Source organism: Giraffa tippelskirchi, chromosome 4, assembly GCF_054371585.1.
Source record: "Giraffa tippelskirchi isolate mGirTip1 chromosome 4, T2T-mGirTip1v1.2.pri, whole genome shotgun sequence".
NCBI lineage: Eukaryota > Metazoa > Chordata > Mammalia > Artiodactyla > Giraffidae > Giraffa > Giraffa tippelskirchi.
This window is the reverse complement of record NC_137278.1, coordinates 136,026,882-136,046,692: the sequence shown is the minus strand read 5'-3', so window position 1 is coordinate 136,046,692 and position 19,811 is coordinate 136,026,882. Positions and strand designations below refer to the sequence as shown.

General features: G+C 38.6%; 1 protein-coding gene across 5 annotated transcripts in view; it reads left to right on the top strand.

Moving 5' to 3' along the window:
* Nucleotides 1–19,811, top strand: part of ANO6 (anoctamin 6) — a 226,014-nt gene that overhangs the window by 80,277 nt on the left and 125,926 nt on the right. For 4 of the 5 annotated variants that reach the window (XM_081593569.1, XM_081593567.1, XM_081593568.1 and 1 more), the window contains one exon: nt 17,363–17,442. In XM_081593569.1, coding sequence (XP_081449695.1) covers nt 17,363–17,442 — 80 coding nt within the window. Of the gene's footprint in view, nt 1–12,358; nt 12,471–17,362; nt 17,443–19,811 lie in introns of those variants that run through there. The other variant, XM_081593570.1, reaches the window with a different exon arrangement.

Genomic DNA, 19,811 nt, shown 5'->3' with positions numbered 1-19,811 from the left:
TTTATCTAATGTTTACTCTGTGCAGGTACCATGCTAAATATTTTACAGCTGGTTTCTTTTGCCAAACAGCCTTAAGAGGAAGTATCAGTACTATTAGCCCCATTTGTCAGTGTAGACTCTGAAGCATAGAAAGGTTGGTTAAGCTGCCCAAAGTCACAGAGTTAGGAAGTGATGGGTCTGGATTTGAGTTTGGATCTGTCTGACTCCAGCAGGCAGCCAGCCTTGGAGAAGTCAGGCATCCGTTTGGCCAGTCATTCAGCAGAGAATTGCGGATTGTCTGCTATGGCCCAGACACTATCCTAGGTGCTTGGGATTCAGCTACAAACAGGGCACAATCCCTGCCTTTGTGGAACTCACATACTCTGTAATGAAAAAGTGAAGTGAAAGTTGCTCAGTTGTGTCTGACTCTTTGCAACCCCATGGACTATACAGTCCATGGAATTCTCTAGGCTAGAATACTGAAGTGGGTAGCTGTTCCCTTCTCCAGGGGATCTTCCTAATCCAGAAATCGAACGTCTTCCGCATTTCAGGCAGATTTTTTACCAGCTGAGCCACAAGGGAAGCCCCATAATTTGCGACCCCATGGACTATACAGTCCATGGAATTCTCCAGGCCAGAATACTGGACTGGATAGCCTTTTCCCTCTACAGGGGATCTTCCCAACTCAGGGATTGAACCCAGGTCTCCCACATTGCAGGCGAATTCTTTACCAGCTGAGCCATAAGGGAAGCCCAGGAATACTGGAGTGAGTAACTTATCCCTTCTCCAGTGGCTCTTCCTGACCCAGGAATCGAACTGGTGTCTCCTGAATTGCAGGCGGATTCTTTACCAATTGAGCTATGAGGGAAGCCCTCACTTACAATCTGTAATAAGTGATTATTAATTCAGTACTAAAGGAAAGGTGAGCAAGGGCTCTGCTCTGGGGCTGTGTAATTTAGGATTTGAGGGACAGTGTCTCGGAGGCAATTTTACAGAGACTTAAATAATGCAGGCAGAGAAGGCAATGGCACCCCACTCCAGTACTCTTGCCTGGAAAATCCCATGGACGGAGGAGCCTGATAGGCTATAGTCCATGGGGTCGCTAAGAGTCGGACACGACTGAGCGACTTCACTTTCACTTTTCCCTTTCATGCATTGGAGAAGGAAATGGCAACCCACTCCAGTGTTCTTGCCTGGAGAATCCCAGGGACGGCGGAGCCTGGTGGGCTGCCGTCTATGGGGTCGCACAGAGTCGGACACGACTGAAGCGACTTAGCAGCAGCAGCAGCAGCAGCAGCAGCAGCAGCAGCAAATAATGCAGGAAAGCAAGCTATCCAAGGCCAGTATAATATAATAGGTACAAGCGCAGCCTGTGGGCTCCTGGGTTCAAATTAGGATTCTCCTGCTTGTGAGCTGTGTAATCTTGGGGAAAATCCTTGGCTTCTCCATGCCTCCTCATCACTATAAAAGAAACTATTATATAGTACTTATCTTTACTTTTTTAGGGAAGTTGTGAGGAGGAGATGGGTTCATATATAAAAAGGACTTACCACGAAACAGGCACTGGAGCACAGTAAGCACTTTCCAAGTGTTAGTCTCTGTTGTCTAGGCCCAATGGGAATGGTGACAAGTAGCTAGTTTCTGGGTAGATTGTGAAAATTCAACTGATGTGATTTATTGAGGAGCCAAATGTGGGGTAGGAGGGTAGGGGATCAGAGATGATTCCAACAGTTTTGGTCTGATTAATTTGACCAAATTACTGAGATGGGGGAGACTTGGGGTATAGCAAGTCTTTTGTAGAGGGCTTTCCTGGTGGTTCAGATGGTTAAGAATCTGCCTGTTATGTCGGAGACTAGAGATCAAGCCCTGGGTTGGGAAGATCCCCTGGAGAAGTGAATGGCAACCTACTCCAGTATTCTTGCCTGGGAAATCCCACGGACAGAGGAGCCTGGCAGGCTGAATCCATGGGGCCCCAAAGAGTCGGACATGACTGAGCAACTAACACTGTTTACCATTCTCTATGGTTATTGATAATTCACTGTTCACAAGTCTTTTATAGAGCGAAGGCAGAGTGCAGGGCAGAAATCAACGACTTTGGTGTGAGCATGTTAAGGCTGAGCTGCTTCTTGACATGTTCACATTTATATTATGTTCACTGTGGAAAATTTGAAAAATATAGACAAGTAAAAACACCTGATATTCTGCCACCCATTATCTTTTGCTGAAGTTTATTTTTACCCCCACACAAATTTTAAATATCATAGTGTGTACATGGGTTTTTTTGGGGTTTTTTTTAATACCCTCTTCAGTTAATTGGAAAATGATTCATGGCAAAAGGGAGAGTTAAAATACAAGCCAGGTGATAAAGGCACCATGAGAGCCCTCTATACCCACCACCACTGACACAGATTATGAACTAAAGAGAGGTGTTTTTTTTTTTTTTCAATTTTTTGTCTACACTGGGTCTTGGTTGCAGCACATGGGCTCATGGGCTTCTTTAGTTGCAGTGCGTGGGCTCAGGAGTTGCAGCTTGCAGGCTCTAGAGCTCGAGGTCTGTAGGCTTAGTTGCCCTATGGCATGTGGTATCTTGATTTCCCAACCAAGGATCAAACCCACACACCTTCATTGGAAGGCAAATTCTTAAGCAGTGGACTACCAGGGGGGTCCCTTTAGAGAGGTTTCTGCTAAGGAGGGTAGAGCATGACACAGATCTTATTTCTGCTCATCTGAGAACTCCCAGTCCCTACTGCCTTACAACCTTATCCACAATTGTTGGCAGACTTTAAGCTACCCTTTTTTTTTCCCTCTCATTGTAGTAAAATATATATAATGTAAAGTTTACCACTGTAACCATTTTTAAGTGTATGGTTCAGTGGCATAAAACAAGTTCATGTTGTGTAACCATCCCCACCATCCATCTCCAGAGCTTGTTCATCTTGCAGAAGTGAAACTCTGCACCCATTAAACAATGGCTCCCGGTTCCTCCCTCCCACCAGCCTCTGGTAACCACCATTTAAGCTCTTTCCCTCTGTATTTGACTATTCAGGGACCTCATGTAGGTGGAATCATAGAGTATTTGGCCTTTTATGATTGGCTAATTTCACTTATAATAGCCTTAGGATTCATGTTGTTACATGTGTCAGAACTTGCTTTTAAGGCTAAACAATGTTCCATTGTATGTTTTGTTTATCCATTTGTCCATGGATGAACACTTATATTGCTTCTACCTTTTGGCTGTTGTGAATAATGCTGCCATGAACATTAGTGTACAAGTATTTGAGTTCCTGCTTTCAATTATTTTGGGTATGTACTAAAATCTCATTTTATAATCTTTTTCACATTAAATACATTGTTAAAATTTTCCATGTCATGAGTGTTTTCTTCCAAAATTAAATAATTGCATTATGTATCATCATATAGCTGTATCCTCGTTGATTTAAGAAAGCAAGTATTGTTTCGTAGAAATAGAATTATAAATTCAAAGGGTATGACTAGTATTGAAACTGTTGCTGCATTTGTCAAATTGCTACCAAGAAACTTACACAGTCCAACAGTAGCAATATCTGTCCTTGCATCTTTGCTAATGTTAGGTATTAATAACTATTTTCTGTCAATTTGATAATTAGAAATGATATATCAATTCTGATTTTCCTTTTATGCAAATTTAGGGTTCACTTTCTGGGTTAGAGTTTATTTGTAGCTGATTACTGGGAGAAATTTTGATTTGCTAAACACTCAGCTTGTGAGATTGAAGAAGGAAATGGCAACCCATTCCTATATTCTTGCCTGGGAAATCCTATGGACAGAGGAGCCTGGCAGGCTACAGTCCATGGGGTCACAGAGAATTGAACACAACTTCTAGCGACTAAACCACTACCACAGCCAGCTTGTGAGATGTTGAGAAGTGATGAAAGTCTAGGAGTCTTTCCTTCTTAGTCTTTCATTCTAAGGTAGTTGCAAGCTTTTTGCTCTATGTGTATCTGACAAGCTGCTATAATAGAGATTTTCTGTTTGTGTTCTAAATATACTCTTAGTAGTTAAACTTGCATAAATCCTTACTCACAATTCAAAAATCCAAAAAGTGCTAGAAAAAAATTTTTCTGGTAATTCATGTTACAAAACCTGTCAGATCTGATGAAAAAACCTGACCACAGCCAACATGAAACTACTGATGTTTTTTATTCATCCCACTAGTGTTCACATTTTTGGCTGCAAAATGTGATCATAGTTGAGTAAGAGATGCTGTCCCAGGCCCCACTGAGGTTGCGTAGTCATATACAATATGTACAGAGAAGAGTTATTTTCTTTCTGAATTCTAAAAAATTCTGAACTTTGGCATCAAAAGTTTTAGATAAGGGAATGTGGACCTATAGTGTTTTTTTCCCTTATATTTCTATGTTCTCGTCTCTCCTAGGCTTTAAAAACTGATTTTGAAATCAAGCCTACTGTGGTAGGTTAAGCATGGAGTTATGACTCACATGTGCTTTGAGTTTAAAGACAATAGAAATGTATGTGTGGTATCTTCTTTCATCCCCAGGGCATGTGTAATCACTGTAATCTGGGAACTGACATATCAATGACTAGAACCAAGTTTCAGCTGAACCATAGCCAACTGCAAACTCAGGGTGGTGTTCCATTGGGAACCCTGGGGGTCTTAAGAGACTGGAAGCAGTTGGACTGTGGAGTGATAGTGGTAGCTTTCCAAGATGTTGGAACATACCTCTATAATTGATACCACTTGTCCTTTACAGAGCATCAACCATCTTAGCCAAAGTTTTAAAAAATAATACCAAATTGGTAAAATTAAATAAAAATTAGTTCAATTTTAAGATTGACTGTTGTTCATGTTATTAAATCTAAAATTGTAAAAATACGTTTGTTAAAATGATAAAGGATACAGAAATGAAAAAGCTGACTCATGTTCATGTGGAATTGCAAGGGGCCCCAAATAGCCAAAACGATTTTGAAAAAGAAGAATAAATTTGGAGGACTCACATTTATTTATTTCAAAACTTACTAGAGAGCTACTACAGTAATCAAAACAGTGAGATATGTGCATATGGATAAACATATAGACCAACAGCATAGAACTGAGAGTTACGAACTTGCCCAGAAATGACCAGTTGATTTTTGAAAATGGTGCCAAGTACACTTAATGTGGAAAAAAGTCTTTTTTAAACAGATGTTTTTGTGATAACTGGATTCCATATTCCAAAAGAATGCAGTTGGCCCCCAATCTCACATCACATATAAAAGTTAACTCAAAATAGATCAAAGACTTAAATAGAAGAGCCAAAACAATAAAACTGTTAGAAGAAGAAAGAGGTAAACATTTATGACCTTTGATTTGGCAGTGGATTCTTAGCTAGAACACCAAGAGTATGGACAACACAGCAAATAGATAAACTTGGACTTTTCAAAATGAAAACTTCAGTGCAACAGAAGATATTATCAAGAAAATGAAAAAAATAATGGGAAAAACATTTGGAAATAATATATCTGATAAGCCTTTAATATCCAGAATACATAAAAAACTCTTATAGCTTTACAAAAAGACAAACAGTCCAAGTAAAAAATGAGGAAAGGACTTGAGCAGATCTTTCTCCAAAAAAGATCTTCAGATGGTCAGTTGTGCATGAAAAGATGCTTAGCATCATTTGTCATTAGGGAAATGCAAGTCAAAATCATGACATCATTTCACATATGCTCGAATGGCTGATTTTAAAAAACAGAAAATTACAAGTATTGGCAAGGATATGGGGAAGTTGACACCTTCCTGCATTGCTGATGGCTATCAAAAATGGTACAGCCACTGCAGAAAACAATTTGGTGGTTCCTTGGAAAGCTAAAAATAAAATTACTGCATTACTCAGCAATTCCACTACTAGGTATATACACAGAAGAATTGAAAACAAGAGACCTAAACAAATATGTATAACTATTGTTTCATTGCAGTATTATTCACGATAGCTGAAAGGTGGAAATAACTCAAGTGTTCATCAACAGATGAATGGATAAACAAAATGTAGTATATACCTACAATGGAATATTAGTCAACCAAAAAAGAAAGGAGTTTTGATACACAATACAACTTAGATGAACCTTGACATGATCATGCTAAGTGAACAAAAGGACAAATATCATGATTCCATTTATATGAAACATCTAGAATAGGCAAATTTGCAGAGACAAAGTAGATTAGAGGTTACTGTGAAGTAGAGGAAAGAGGAAATATGGAGTTGTTGCTTAATGGTTCCCAGAGTCTCTGGGGTGATTTTAAAAACAGAAAAAGTTTTGGAAACAGTGGTTATGATTGCACAACATTGTGAACAGAATTAATGCCACCAAATTGTACACTTAAGAATGATTTATATGGCAATTTTTGTGATATATATGTATGTTACTACAATAAAACTTTTTTAGATGATGAAGAAACTAATAAACTCAATTAGAATCTGATAGGTTTGTGATATATATTGGGCTTTCCTAGAAAAGCATTAGCTCATCTGGTTGGGATGTGAGAATGAATAATGGGAGTTCAAAAAGAGACATGTTTAACTTCCAGGGATATCTTTGGAGCTGACTTATTGAGAGAGGGTTGTGGGAATAGGTAAGGGCTATTGAGAGGAACTAAAACAACACTAAGCATCACTGGGAATGTAACAAGATGGAGAAATTGTATTTCCTGGAGCTCTTCTCAGGAATAGTATTGTAATTTGTGGATGGAGGAAATCCTTAGAGTTGCCACTTGGGGTAGGGCTGGGAGGATGAGATGCCCAAGGGACTCACCGAATTGTCCGTTTCCTTCTTCCATGGTGTCTTCTGTGCTGCAGGTAGGAAATGTTTCTGGCTGATAATTTGCTGGATCAGTGGGCAGGGTGGAGGAGAGGCAGAGTCCCTTCTTTTTATGATATTGTCCAAACACTAGAAGACTGCTATCTTGAAGGGACATTCTCCTGTTGGCCTGTTTTGTACGTGGATATACCTCAGTGTGGCTCAATGCAATATATTTCTGGAAATATAAAATATCTTTATTATTACATAGATAATTAAGTTCATTTTGAGGAACTGAGTGCTAGTAACTTTTCTAGACTGACAAAATGCTTATAATTCGTTCTGTCATTTATTCACTGCCCAGTGGAGCATCCTTAATATGCTAAGTGTTGTTCCAGGTTCTGAGGAAATAAAGTAGCTTAAGACAGTGGCTTGCTCTCTAAGAGCTCATAGACCACGTGGAAAACAAAATCAAGTCATGAGCATACAGTGTGATAATGAGATGGATAGCTTTTCTCTCTCTTTTTTTCACCCAGATTTTCTCTTCTTGGAGGTAGCCAATTTGTGAGAATGTAGGCATGGCAACCTACTCCAGTGTTCTTGTTTGGGGAATCCCATGGACAGAGGAGCCTGAAGGGCTGCAGTCCATGGGGTCACAAAGAGTTGTACACAACTGAAGTGACTTAGCATGCACATACATTACTCTGTGATTGAGATTCTGTTCAGTATAAGCTGCAAATTAATTTATTTAAAATAATCACTCATTTTTATATCTCTTTTCTATACTTTAATGAGAAGACCAACTGAAAAAAACTGTATTTTAGTATTAATAGCTAGTAATGCAGTAATTCAGTTTTTGATTCCATAGCGACAGAACGGGATTTATTAATTCTAGACCTGCAAAGTCTAGTGATTTTGTTACCAGGGGAACATTTCATGCAAAGATAGGCACAATAAAGGACAGAAATGGTATGGACCTAACAGAAGCAGAAGATAAGAAGAGGTGGCAAGACTACACAGAAGAACTATACAAAAAAAATCTTCATGACCCAGATAACCACGATGGTGTGATCGCTCACCTAGAGCCAGATATCCTGGAATGTGAAGTCAAGTGGGCCTTAGGAAGCATCACTATGAACAAAGCTAGTGGAGGTGATGGAATTCCAGCTGAGCTATTTCAAATCCTAAAAGAAGATGCTGTGAAAGTGTTGCACTCAATATGCCAGCAAATTTGCAAAACTCAGCAGTGGCCACAGAGCTGGAAAAGGTCAGTTTTCATTCCGATCCCAAAGAAAGGCAATGCCAAAGAATGCTCAAACTCCCGCACAATTGCACTCATCTCACACGCTAGTAAAGTAATGCTCAAAATTCTCCAAGCTAGGCTTTAACAGTTCATGAATCATGAAATTCCAGATGTTTAAGCTGGATCTAGAAAAATCAGAGGAACCAGAAATCAAATTGCCAACATCCCTTGGATCATCCAAATAGCAAGAGGGTTCCAGAAAAAATATCTACTTCTGCTTTATTGATTATGCCAAAGCCTTTGACTGTGTGGATCACAACAAATTGTGGAAAATTCTTAAGGAGATGGGAATACCAGACCACCTTACCTGCCTCCTGAGAAATCTATATGCAGGTCAAGAAGCAACAGTTAGAACCGGACATGGAACAACAGACTAGTTCCAAATAGGGAAAGGAGTACGTCAAGACTGTGTATTGTCACCGTGCTTATTTAACTTATGTGCAGAGTACATCATGCGAAATGCTGGGCTGGATGAAACACAAGCTGGAATCAAGATTGCTGGGAGAAATATCAATAACCTCAGATATGCAGATGCAGAAAGTGAAGACAAACTAAAGAGCCTCTTGATGAAAGTAAAAGAGGAGAGTGAAAAAGTTGACTGCAAACTCAACATTTGAAAAACAAAGATCGTGGCATCCAATCCCATCACTTCATGGCAAATAGATAGGGAAACAGTGACAGACTTTATTTTCTTGGGCTTCAAAATCACTGCAGATGGTGACTGCAGCCATGAGATTAAAAGACACTTGCTCCTTGGTAGAAAAGTTATGACCAACCTAGACAGTATATTAAGAAGTAGAGACATTACTTTGCCAACAAAGGTCCTTCTAGTCAAAGCTATGGTTTTTCCAGTAGTCATGTAATGATGTGAGAGCTGGACTGTAAAGATAGCTGAGCACCAAAGAATTGATGCGTTTGAACTGTGGTGTTGGAGAAGACTCTTGAGAGTCCCTTGGACAGCAAGGAGATCCAACCAGTCCATCCTAAAGGAAATCAGTCCTGAATATTCATTGGAAGGACTGATGCTAAAGCTGAAACTCCAATACTTTGGCCACCTGATGCTAAGAGCTGACTCATTTGAAAAGACCCTGATGCTGGGAAAGATTGAAGGCGGGAGGAGGAGGGGACAACAGAGGATGAGATGGTTGGATGGCATCACTGACTCGATGGACATGAGTTTGAGCAAGCTCTGGAATATGATGTTGGACAGCGAAACCTGGCATGCTGGAGTCCATGGGGTCGCAAAGAGTCGGACACGATTGAGTGAGTGAACTGAACTGAGACCCGCCAAGTGCTGTAAGACCATGAGGTTGAGACAACTAATTTAACCTTAACATAAATGGTGACGCTGAAATAAAAATTTAAACAAAGGGTAAAATGGAGTTGAGAGGAAGTGCATTCTAGACCGAATGTACTTAAGATAAGGTTGAATATAAAAAGGATAAAACTTGATGACTGACTGAACATCAAAAATGGGGAAAAGAAAAGTAAAAAACGGCCCAACTCTAGTTTGGGTGGTTGAATTGATGTTAATACATTAATCAAGAAGGCAGATACAACAGGGGAAACTCTGAAACAAGGCAGTTTTTACCATAATGTAGGGAGAATATTTATTAATTTTCTAAATTACTTGATGGGTAAGTATTAATAGTACTAGGTCCCAATCATGACTCCAAAAAAAAAAAGTTCTTGCCCTAACAAATTTGACATATCCATGAGTGTTTTTTTTTGTTTCCTTCTTCTCACTTTAGCTATTTTTTTTTCACTTCCAGAATTATCTGAGTAGTGGGGGTGCACCCTTTTATCTTTCTGAGGATGGGAAAGACAGAACTCTAAACAAATCCATGAATTCAATTTGGAATTTGCATTCCAGGAATGATTAGACGATAATGCCACAGTTTTTTTCATTTAAATAGTATGGTCATTGAGTTTATATGCCCGTAAAAGCTGTGGTAAGAGACGGATCCATCCATATTCAGAAAAGTGAGGAAACATTTCCTGATTCACATTTCTTTTCATTGAAAGCAATAACCAACAGTGTTTAAGATGTTGAGGTCATTCAAAAATATTTGCTGAGTTAGTGTTATCTTTTTCTATGTTTAAACTTCTTTTATTATATTAAAAAAGAGAATGATTGGTAGGGATAATCAACCTAAAAAGTCAGAAGGAAAAATGGGTGCCTAACAAGGCAAAGGATGACAAAATTTATTAAAGAATGAAGTTTAAAAAAAGTAGGTAGTATTAATATCTAACAGTCTTCAAGTCACTTTTATATACGTATCAGTTAGTTTATTTTTCACTTTCTGATGTAGGTATTATAGAAAGTGAAAATGTTAGTGTCTTAGTCATGTCCAACTTTTTGCGACCCCATGGACTGTAGCCTGCCAGGCTCCTCTCTCCATGGAATTCTCCAGGCAAGAATACTAGAGTAAGGTAGCCATTCCGTTCTCCGGGGATCTTCACATCCCAGGGATAGAACCTGGGTCTCCTGCATTGCAGGCAGATTCTTAACTATCTGAGCCACCAGGGAAGCCTGTAGGTATTATAATCTACATTTTAATGGTGAGGAAACTGGTTGATGGGTTGATGGATGTGCCAGAAGCCACAGGGTTATACTGCGTAGAGGTTTTATGAATCAAGCCCATTGCCTTGGGTAGTAGAACACAGCCATCTTAGCCTGGAAAGAAATTCTCCTGTCTTTGTGTTTTATATTTCGTTATTAACTTCCTTTTCATTGATAATGACTCTTTGGCCCCATTTTAGAATTGCAGTTAATATTTTGAGGCCTATAACCTGTAAATTTACAGCCTCTGGTAATAGGGAAAAGAGATTTTCACCTACCTGTCATCAAAATTCAGTAGATCCTGTAAAACTGAGGCCAGAGGAAGAGACGCTGGAACCTGGAGACCAAGTATGATACCATAGGATGGTGGTAGACATGGGGTGTAGGCTTGAGGATGGAGACTGGGCAAGCCTGCATTATATCTGGATATTATGGACTGATAGGAAATGGTGGTCCAAGTGTGTGGTTGCTTTAAAAATAGTGGCTGGTGGGTGTTGGTATTCAGGTCAAACATTAGATATATGCTGATATCCAGTTTTCATAGACTTATAGTCCAGTAGGCAAACAGAGTTTCAGGTATAGGACTACCTGGCAGATCACTAGACATCCTGCCCAATCTGAATATGTGAACCTATCTTGATATCCTAAGGTGATATGGGCCATTCTTTTAACATTTTTTTAATTGTACATTTACTAAATCATGGGATTCCTGAGGACAGTTTCTATGCCATCTGCATCCTGATATTTGTACTCATATGGCTTAGCTCCATCCTTGGCACATGAGTATCTTTAATTACTTGTCAGAATATTGTATTTGTTTATTTTATGGAGCTTTTCTGTTAATTCTTCTAATTGTGAATGCTGTATCAATAAATTTCACTGTAGTTTTTTCATTATTTGCTTTTCAAAAAACTTTTCTGACTTATACTCACTGTGCTAATTTAATTTCTTATCAACTTATATTTAGCATTAGAGGGCTTCTTGGAATTATTTAGAGCAGTTTAGGAGACATTAGTATATTAAAAAAGATGTACAGTTGTGGAATTAGGTTCCCATTATATCACTTCTAATGGTTGACTTCAGGCAACTAATAACCTGCAATTTTTCATCATCTGTGAAAACCAGGATAAAATGAAGATGAAGTAAGATCAGACCTTTACAAGTGCCAGACATTTTATAATACACCCAGGAAGTTTCTGTTTACATTTCTTTATATCATGACATGATATGAATCCGTTCTGTGTGCAAGAACTTAATTTATGTTTAGATAATGTTTTATTTTTTTACAACATGCTTTTGAATTGTCATTTGTGTTCTTTGCACAACCTGTGAGATACCAGGGAAGTAATTTTATCACTAGTTTCAGATAAACTGAGACTAAGTCATTGCCCAGGATCATGCAGCTAAGTTGCAGATCAACCCTGTCAGTCTCCTTAATTCATGCCCTTTGCACCAGGCCATGGTCTGTTTTTCCCTGCTGTCTCTGATATACTTGCTGTTCCTCTGATGATTTCAGTCACAGTCACCATAAAGAATATGTTATTTGAACCCAATGACCTGTTGTACTGATGCTGTGTGTATGCCTAATTCTGATTAATTTTATTGCTGGGACACTGCTTAGCAGGCAATCTGGGTCTTATCCATGAGGTTCTCATGAGGTCATTTTGTGTTTTCTGATGGATGATAGATTATCTAAGTTATAAAATGTAGATAATGGGTCTTTTTATTACCCATTTTAGGTACATCTTACTCATCTTTGCTGTAGAAGTTTTCTCTTCACTTTGCAATTGGAGTGATTTCCATTTCTGATTGATGGACAAGTAATCATGTGAACTGCAACTTTCTGCTGAGGTTTCTACTGTTTTCTTATTAACCCATTATTCTGAGTGGATTTCTACACATTTCTATTGGGTCCTTTATGAATGTCACAACTAGTACCACCAATGACTTTATTCCTTTAATCTTACTATAGTAACTGCATTGATAAAGTTTAAAATTTTTTTTTTTGTTTTTTTAATTTTAAACTAATTGTTATGTGATTCATAAAGTTAGGAAAACTAAATAGTGGATTTCTTTTTACCAAATCCTCAATTATTTGAGTTTTGCCAGTAATAAATCAGTTGATATCTGTGTATACTGTGTTTTCTTTGGTAGTCCTACAATACTCCATTAGTCTGTCTAGCCTAGCACTTAACTAATTATCCTAAAAACAGCATTTATCATGCTTCAAATTCCTTAACTTTGGTTCTTCTTGGTATCCCCAGAGCCTAAGAAGACAATGACTGTGCAAAATATGTATAAACCAGGCAATGAATGTTTGTTGAACCTCATTTCCAATTGAACTTTAATTTTGCATCCATACAAAATGTTATTCACATGTCAAGGCAAAGACTTTTCATAGAATAACCAGTTTTCTCAGCAGCTCTGATGAACGGATAACATAGAAGTCCCACATGCTTTTTATATTCCAAGTGCCAAAACTAAATGAACTAACCATGATGCCATTCAAGGAGGTACTTCTGTAGTACAAAGTGAGGCATTATGGCAATGCTAAAAATGCATTCCCAAATATTACATTTTAAAATGACTTATGTCAAGAAGAAAACAAAATGAACATTTTTGCCTTTTTAGAATTTTTTCCCTCTGATTCTGCACCTATTTTGATAAAAAGCCCTCAAAGTGTCACTTTGATTTTGACTATTTTATTTTTGCTGAGAAATGAACTTTTTCAATTATGTTAGATTACCAGAAATGAGAATATCAAACAGTAACCAGATCCCCTTAGTAGGGAAGTATAATTATCATATTAGCATCATAAATCATTTGCTTCTCAGTACTATATTAGGTCATAAGAGCAACAGCTGCAGCTTTGTTCTACCTAGATGATGTTTCAGTAAAGCCATTTCTGTTTTATTCACTTAAATTTAGTTTCTCCTTTGCATTGACATTAACTAGTGAATCTATTAGTTTCCATTACCAGCAGAATAACTGCAACTATAAATAGTTCTATATTTTTTCTCTCGAATCCTGTCAAGCTGCATAGATGCCTTTAATTTGATAGAACATCTGGGTAATACATCTGCTTTCTTCTCTGTGTTTAGGCAAAATTTGTACTTTCTTAAGCTTATCCTTTGATTTAAAAGAAAAAATCACCAATAGCAGCTCTGTCCTATCTGCTGACCCCAGGTACATAATGGATAAACTGAGCAACTATTTATAAAGGAATACAGATAAGATGCAAAATCAAGTCATTCCATCAGATTGATGGTAATCATTTAAAAAAATACCTGCAGTATTATGTTTCATTGACTTGCTAGTTCTGCCAGAAAAAAAAATGAATCATAAATACCACAGATATAATTTGATATCTATCTTACTTCTGTGAAAAGGTTAGGTCTTTTCTTTTTGTTCTAAGCCAAACTACAAAACACCAGTTGATAACGCATCCTCATAGCCACTAGTCTAAACATATATTTTGACAACTTTTAAAGGTGATCTGCAAGCATGTAATTATGTTGGACAACTCTTGTTCTGATGTTGAAATAACCAGTTTATTCCAGTTCCCTGAGTGTAATAGACTGTGCGGTACTTGCTCTCGTCCACCAGATTCTCAGGAGCAGGCACCTTACTTTTGGCTCAGGTCTCAGCTCTGTAAGCCTTGCTTGGCTCCCCTCATCTGTTTGTTTCTGCTTTGGTTCACTGTGATGACCTCGGTTTTTCAGAAGCGTTAGAATCATTTTTTGTGTTCTTTTCTACTGGCATTTTCTTGCAATCGATAGGATTACAATTCATAGGATTATAGTGGGCAAGATTCTGAGTGAACCTAAAATCTAATCCCGATATTGGGGTAGTGAAGTGCCAAAGCTAAGTAGCTGAGTTGTTGACTGATAGTTTGGTTTTGTTAAACAATCACTTAGAGATCTCTTAGTGACCCTCACCTATCCATACCCAGCTGTCCTTTGGGCCGTTGAAGGGAATTTTTCTGGTTCTATAGGAACCTAGCCTTTTTGTTCACAAAATCCTCTAATGGATTTTTAAAAATTAATATGCAATTACGTCACTACATTTCATAACATTAAAAGTAATTTAACATAACTTAATGCTTATTCCATGTTCAGTCTCCCTAGTTTTGATAAACAAAAACCTTTACAGCTATTTTCTTGAAGTTATGATCCAGTTGAGTACCACATGTAGCTAGTGGTTGTTGTGATATTGTGATTTGTAATAAAAAGTATATATTTACTCTTCCTTGGTTCTTGGCACAGAGCTCCTTTTTTTTTTTTTTTAATTTTTTGGTCATGCTGTGCAGCATGTGGGATCTTATTTCCCTAATCAGGGATTGAACCCTCATCCCCTGCATTAGAAGCACAGTGTCTTAACCACTGGACCACCAGGGAAGTCCCAAGGGTGTCTTATTTATTTATTTACATTTATTTATTTTTGACCATACCTTGTGGCTTGTGGGATTTTAGTTCCCTGACCAGGGATGGAAGCAGTGAGAGCCTGGAACCCAAACCACTAGACTCTGGGGAATTCCCATGGAGCTCCTTTTTAAAAAACACTGGGAATTTCCTAAGTGATGAGAGGGATAAAGATGTCTTTTATTATGTTAATGAGGTGCTCTGATAGCCCCTAGGTAACCAAAGGAGCGGGGACTGGCTACCTGGGGAACCCATCAAGTGATTTGAGGATAGAAATTTTCAGTTCCACCTCCCTGGCCCCTGGGTAGGGGAAAGGACAAGTTGAATCTGTTGCCAGTGGCCACTGATCATCAATCAATCGTGCCTCTGTGATGAAGCCTCCATTGGGCTTGCCTTGTGGCTCAGATGGTAAAGAATCTGCCCGCAGTGTGGGGGAAGGTTCGATCCCTGTGTCGGGAAGATCCCCTGGAGAAGGGAAAGGCTACCCACTCCAGTATTCTGGCCTGGAGAATTCCATGGACTGTATAGTCTGTGGGTTCGCAGAGTTGAAAACAACCAAATGACTTTCATGTATACACGTATAAAAACCCAAAAGGACCAGATTTGGAGAGCTTCAGGTTGGGGAACACGTGGAGATGTGGGGAGAGCGGTGCACCTGGAAAGGTGTGGAATCTCTGCCCCAGTCCCTACACGCCTTTCCCCTGTACCTCTTCATCTGGCTGTGCATCTCTATCCTTTATAACATCCTTTGTAACACACTGGTAAGCGTGAGTAAGTGTGTCTCTGAATTTTGTGAGCCACTCTTAACAAATTAATTGAACCTGAGGAGAGGGTGATGGGAACCTCTGATTTATATAGCTGGTTAGTCAGACGTGCAGGTGGCAACCTGGACTTCCAATTGGCATCTGAAATGGGGGCAGTCTTGAGGCCATATGTACCCTGTGCAATCTGATGCTACGTTCAGGTAGATCATGTCAGAACTAAATTAATTGTTTGGTGGCGTGGGAAAAAACACACACTGGAGCTCTGTTCCTTAGGGCTCTTTATTTTTTTTTAATTTATTTATTTTTAATTGAAGGATAATTGCTTCACAATATTGTATTGGTTTTTGCCATACATCAACATGAATCAGCCATAGGTATACGTGTATCTCTGTCTCACCTTCCAGCTCATCCCACCCCTCTAGGTTGTCACAGAACTGTTTGAAGCTCCTTAGGGTTCTTCAAATCTCTAATACTCTACATATATGTCATTGATTTGTTGAAGAGGCTGTATCTGTTGATACATGAGATTATTTAAATGCTTAATAATATTTAAGATTATTTATGTTAGTTTATTTAACTAAGAACATTTTCCTACATGGCCAAAATTGCAATATCACACTTACTGATATTAATATAATCCAATGCTTAATCAATATTCAAATTTTCCTGATTTTGTTTGGAAGTCTTTCATTTCTGGCTCATTTAAAGCAGGATGCAGCCCAGAACCACACACTTCAGATGATTGTTTTGTTCTCTTAATGTGGTTTAATCTGGAACAGTCCCTTTTAGTCACATCCGGAACTTGTTTACAAGAGTCTAGTGTCTTGCAGAATGACCCACTCTCTGAATTTGGCTTCTTTATCTCCCTAACACTGTGCTGTCCAGTGTAGTAACCACTGGTCCCATGAAGTTATTGAGGTTTCGAAATGTGGCTAGTTCACACTGCGATGTTGTGAGGATAAGACTAATACCCATAAATGTAAAATATCTAACTAATAATTTTTCTATTGAATATACACGTTGAAATGATAATCTAGGTATATCAGGTTAAATAAATCTTATTGCTAAAAATAATTTTACCTATTTATTTTTCTTAATGTAGCTACTAGTACAGTTTGTTTGGCTCCCAGTATATTTCTATTAGACAGTGCTTTTCAGAAGATTTTGAAATTACTACCCTAAAATGATTTCACATCAATTTCCTGAGACATAGTAGAGGAAAAAAGGACATCAATAGGCTAAAGTGTTCCTGAACTAGAATTGTATAACATTTAGTTGCCGTGTCCTTACATGTAGAGGCTAAATGATTTTCCATGTAGATCTAGCCCAGAGCATTTTAAGACCTAATATCCTATAAACATGGAATTGTCCAATAGATGAAACAGCTGCTGAAGATTTTGAGTGTCCTGATACCTGAAAGCATTAAATAATGTCAACCTGTAAGTGTGCCACAGGCACGGTAGTTAATGTGATGCTGCTGACTTAAAAGCAAAAAAAAAAATGTATGTAAGTCAGTGAGAGTTCATGCTCATTTATTTTTCCGTTTGTTCCTTTTCAGCCTTGGAAAACCTTGAACAGACAATTGTCTCTGGTTTTGGATCATTGGAAAGCCAGCAGGACTTCCGAACTCCGCCGTTTGTGAGTACTACTACTCTATCTTAAATTTGTATCAGTTACCTAGAGAAAGAGGGTTGGTTTGTTTTAAACTGAGTTCTTGCTTTCAGTGGCTCTAGGTCTGGCACAGGTCTGGCTGGTAGGAATGTGTGTGCAAAGCTCTGGTTCTCTGGGGAGCAGGTTCCTGAAGTAGTGTCTTGGCATCATGCACTGTAAGCTTGCTCTTCACGCTGCTTGTAATCACAAATGAGAACTCTGCAGTAAAACAGCATCATGTTTCTAAAACTCCCCCTTTATTCATTGACACCCTTACTACAATTTCTGTTGTCAATAACCCTGGAAACCAATCTTTACTGAGCACATCCAGGACATTGACCAGTCTGATTCATGTTTCATTCTGGAGTTTTCAGTCACACAACCTATATGGATACATTTGTAGGGATAGGAGTATTCTGTTGGTTGTTTCTGCTAAGAAGGGGACTAAATGCTCTCACTAAATTAGACTCATTAAAAATTAGCCATGGTTCCTACCCTCAAGGAATTAAAAATGTTATTAGACACTACTGCGATTGTATTAATGCCTTGTTTAAAGAAAATTAAGCACATAGGATGCCTGGTGCAGAATGTCCTTGCTGACTGGATTTTATATTGGGCTCTTTGAAGAGGGGGAGGAAGAGGTGTTCCTCTGATTCATGTACCATGTTATTGCACCCGACGTGTGAGGAGAGCATGCCAGGATCCACCTAGATTTACTTTTTGCCCCATGCTACAAATGGCTTGTCCACCACATTAGCAATGGAAAAATCTGTTTTTCAAGTTTATTTCCGAAATACTGTATATAATCACCTCTCCAGTAATTGGCAGAGCACAGTTATTATTGATAGTGACAAAAAAACAAAAAAACCCCACCCCACCTCATTATGTGGTTTCCTTCTTCTCATTGATTCTTTAAGGATCACCCCCGCCATTCAGCCAAGAGTAAGGAAACTAGGCAGGGCTCTGGACTGGAAAGGGATCGCACGCGAGACTATTCATGGTGCCATTTTATTTCAAAGTATGGGACTCCTGTGGTGTCCTAGCAGATTGCCTACTGTGAAAATCACTTGGATATAATAGAAAGACATAGTATTCAGTGACTTTCCTATTATATTCAGCGAGATTTTCAGCGAAGGAAAATTATGACTGCTCACCAATATTCCTGCATCTTAAAGTAGCAGGGCAGTTTTTGGTTTTTCTGATTTCTGCTATTACGGCCCCAAAGGAGAATTGACACAGATATTTTTTTCATGTTTGAGTATGATGCTGGCACAGACTCATGGAGCTGGCCCTTTTCTGTTTTGTTATTTTCTTAGCTGCTTTTTACTGATAATCTTTAAGCAACATGTGTAATCTAAAAAGAGCTGTGTACAGTAAGATGTCAGTATGCTTGGTAAACACATACATTGTCTACACCAATTCCCCATGTGAAAATAAAACAGATTTCAGTATGTAATAATAATGTTTGAAATTGGCATGCCTCAGCAGTGTCTCTGCTACAGTCTACTGGGGATTATGCTGGTAATCTTCTTCCATCTTCAATGCTAACCCCCCACTTTTCCCTTACCAAAGTGTGACGGCTGGTGAGGCTAGGCTAGAATGACCAGGGGTGGAACTCGAGGATCATAGGCTATGCTTCCTTTTAGGGACCGTTGTCTTAACAACAAGTCTTGAATACCCACGCTGAAAGGAGATTTTTAGGTTAAGTCTCCATATTTTTGTTTTCCACCGTCATGCCTCAAGAATATCTAGAGTCATTTCTGTAGACCACATGATGGTGCTGAAATTGTTAATCAGAGTTTCCTTATTTGAGTGGCTGATATCAGATCTATATGTCCTGGCTAGTATCTTTCTCTAATTGTGTGCTCATATTGTGTTCAGGGAGGACTCTGTGATTTTCTTGTGCTTTATCGACTTTCACATTTACTTCTGTTTTATTGACTATGCCAAAGCCTTTGACTGTGTGGATCACAGCAAACTGTGGAAAATTCTTCAAGAGATGGCAATACCAGACCACCTGACATGCCTCTTGAGAAATCTGTATGCAGGTCAGGAAGCAAGTTAGAACTGGACATAGAGCAACAGACTGGTTCCAGATCAGGAAAGGAGTTCGTCAAGGCTGTGTATTGTCACTCTGCTTATTTAACTTATATGCAGAGTACATCATGAGAAATGCTGGACTGGATGAAGCACAAGCTGGAATCAAGATTGCTGGAAGAAATATCAATAACCTCAGATATGCAGATGACACCACACTTATAGCAGAAAATGAAGAGGCACTAAAGAGCCTCTTGATGAAAGTGAAAGAGGAGAGTGAAAAAATGGGCTTAAAACTCAACATTCAGAAAACTAAGATC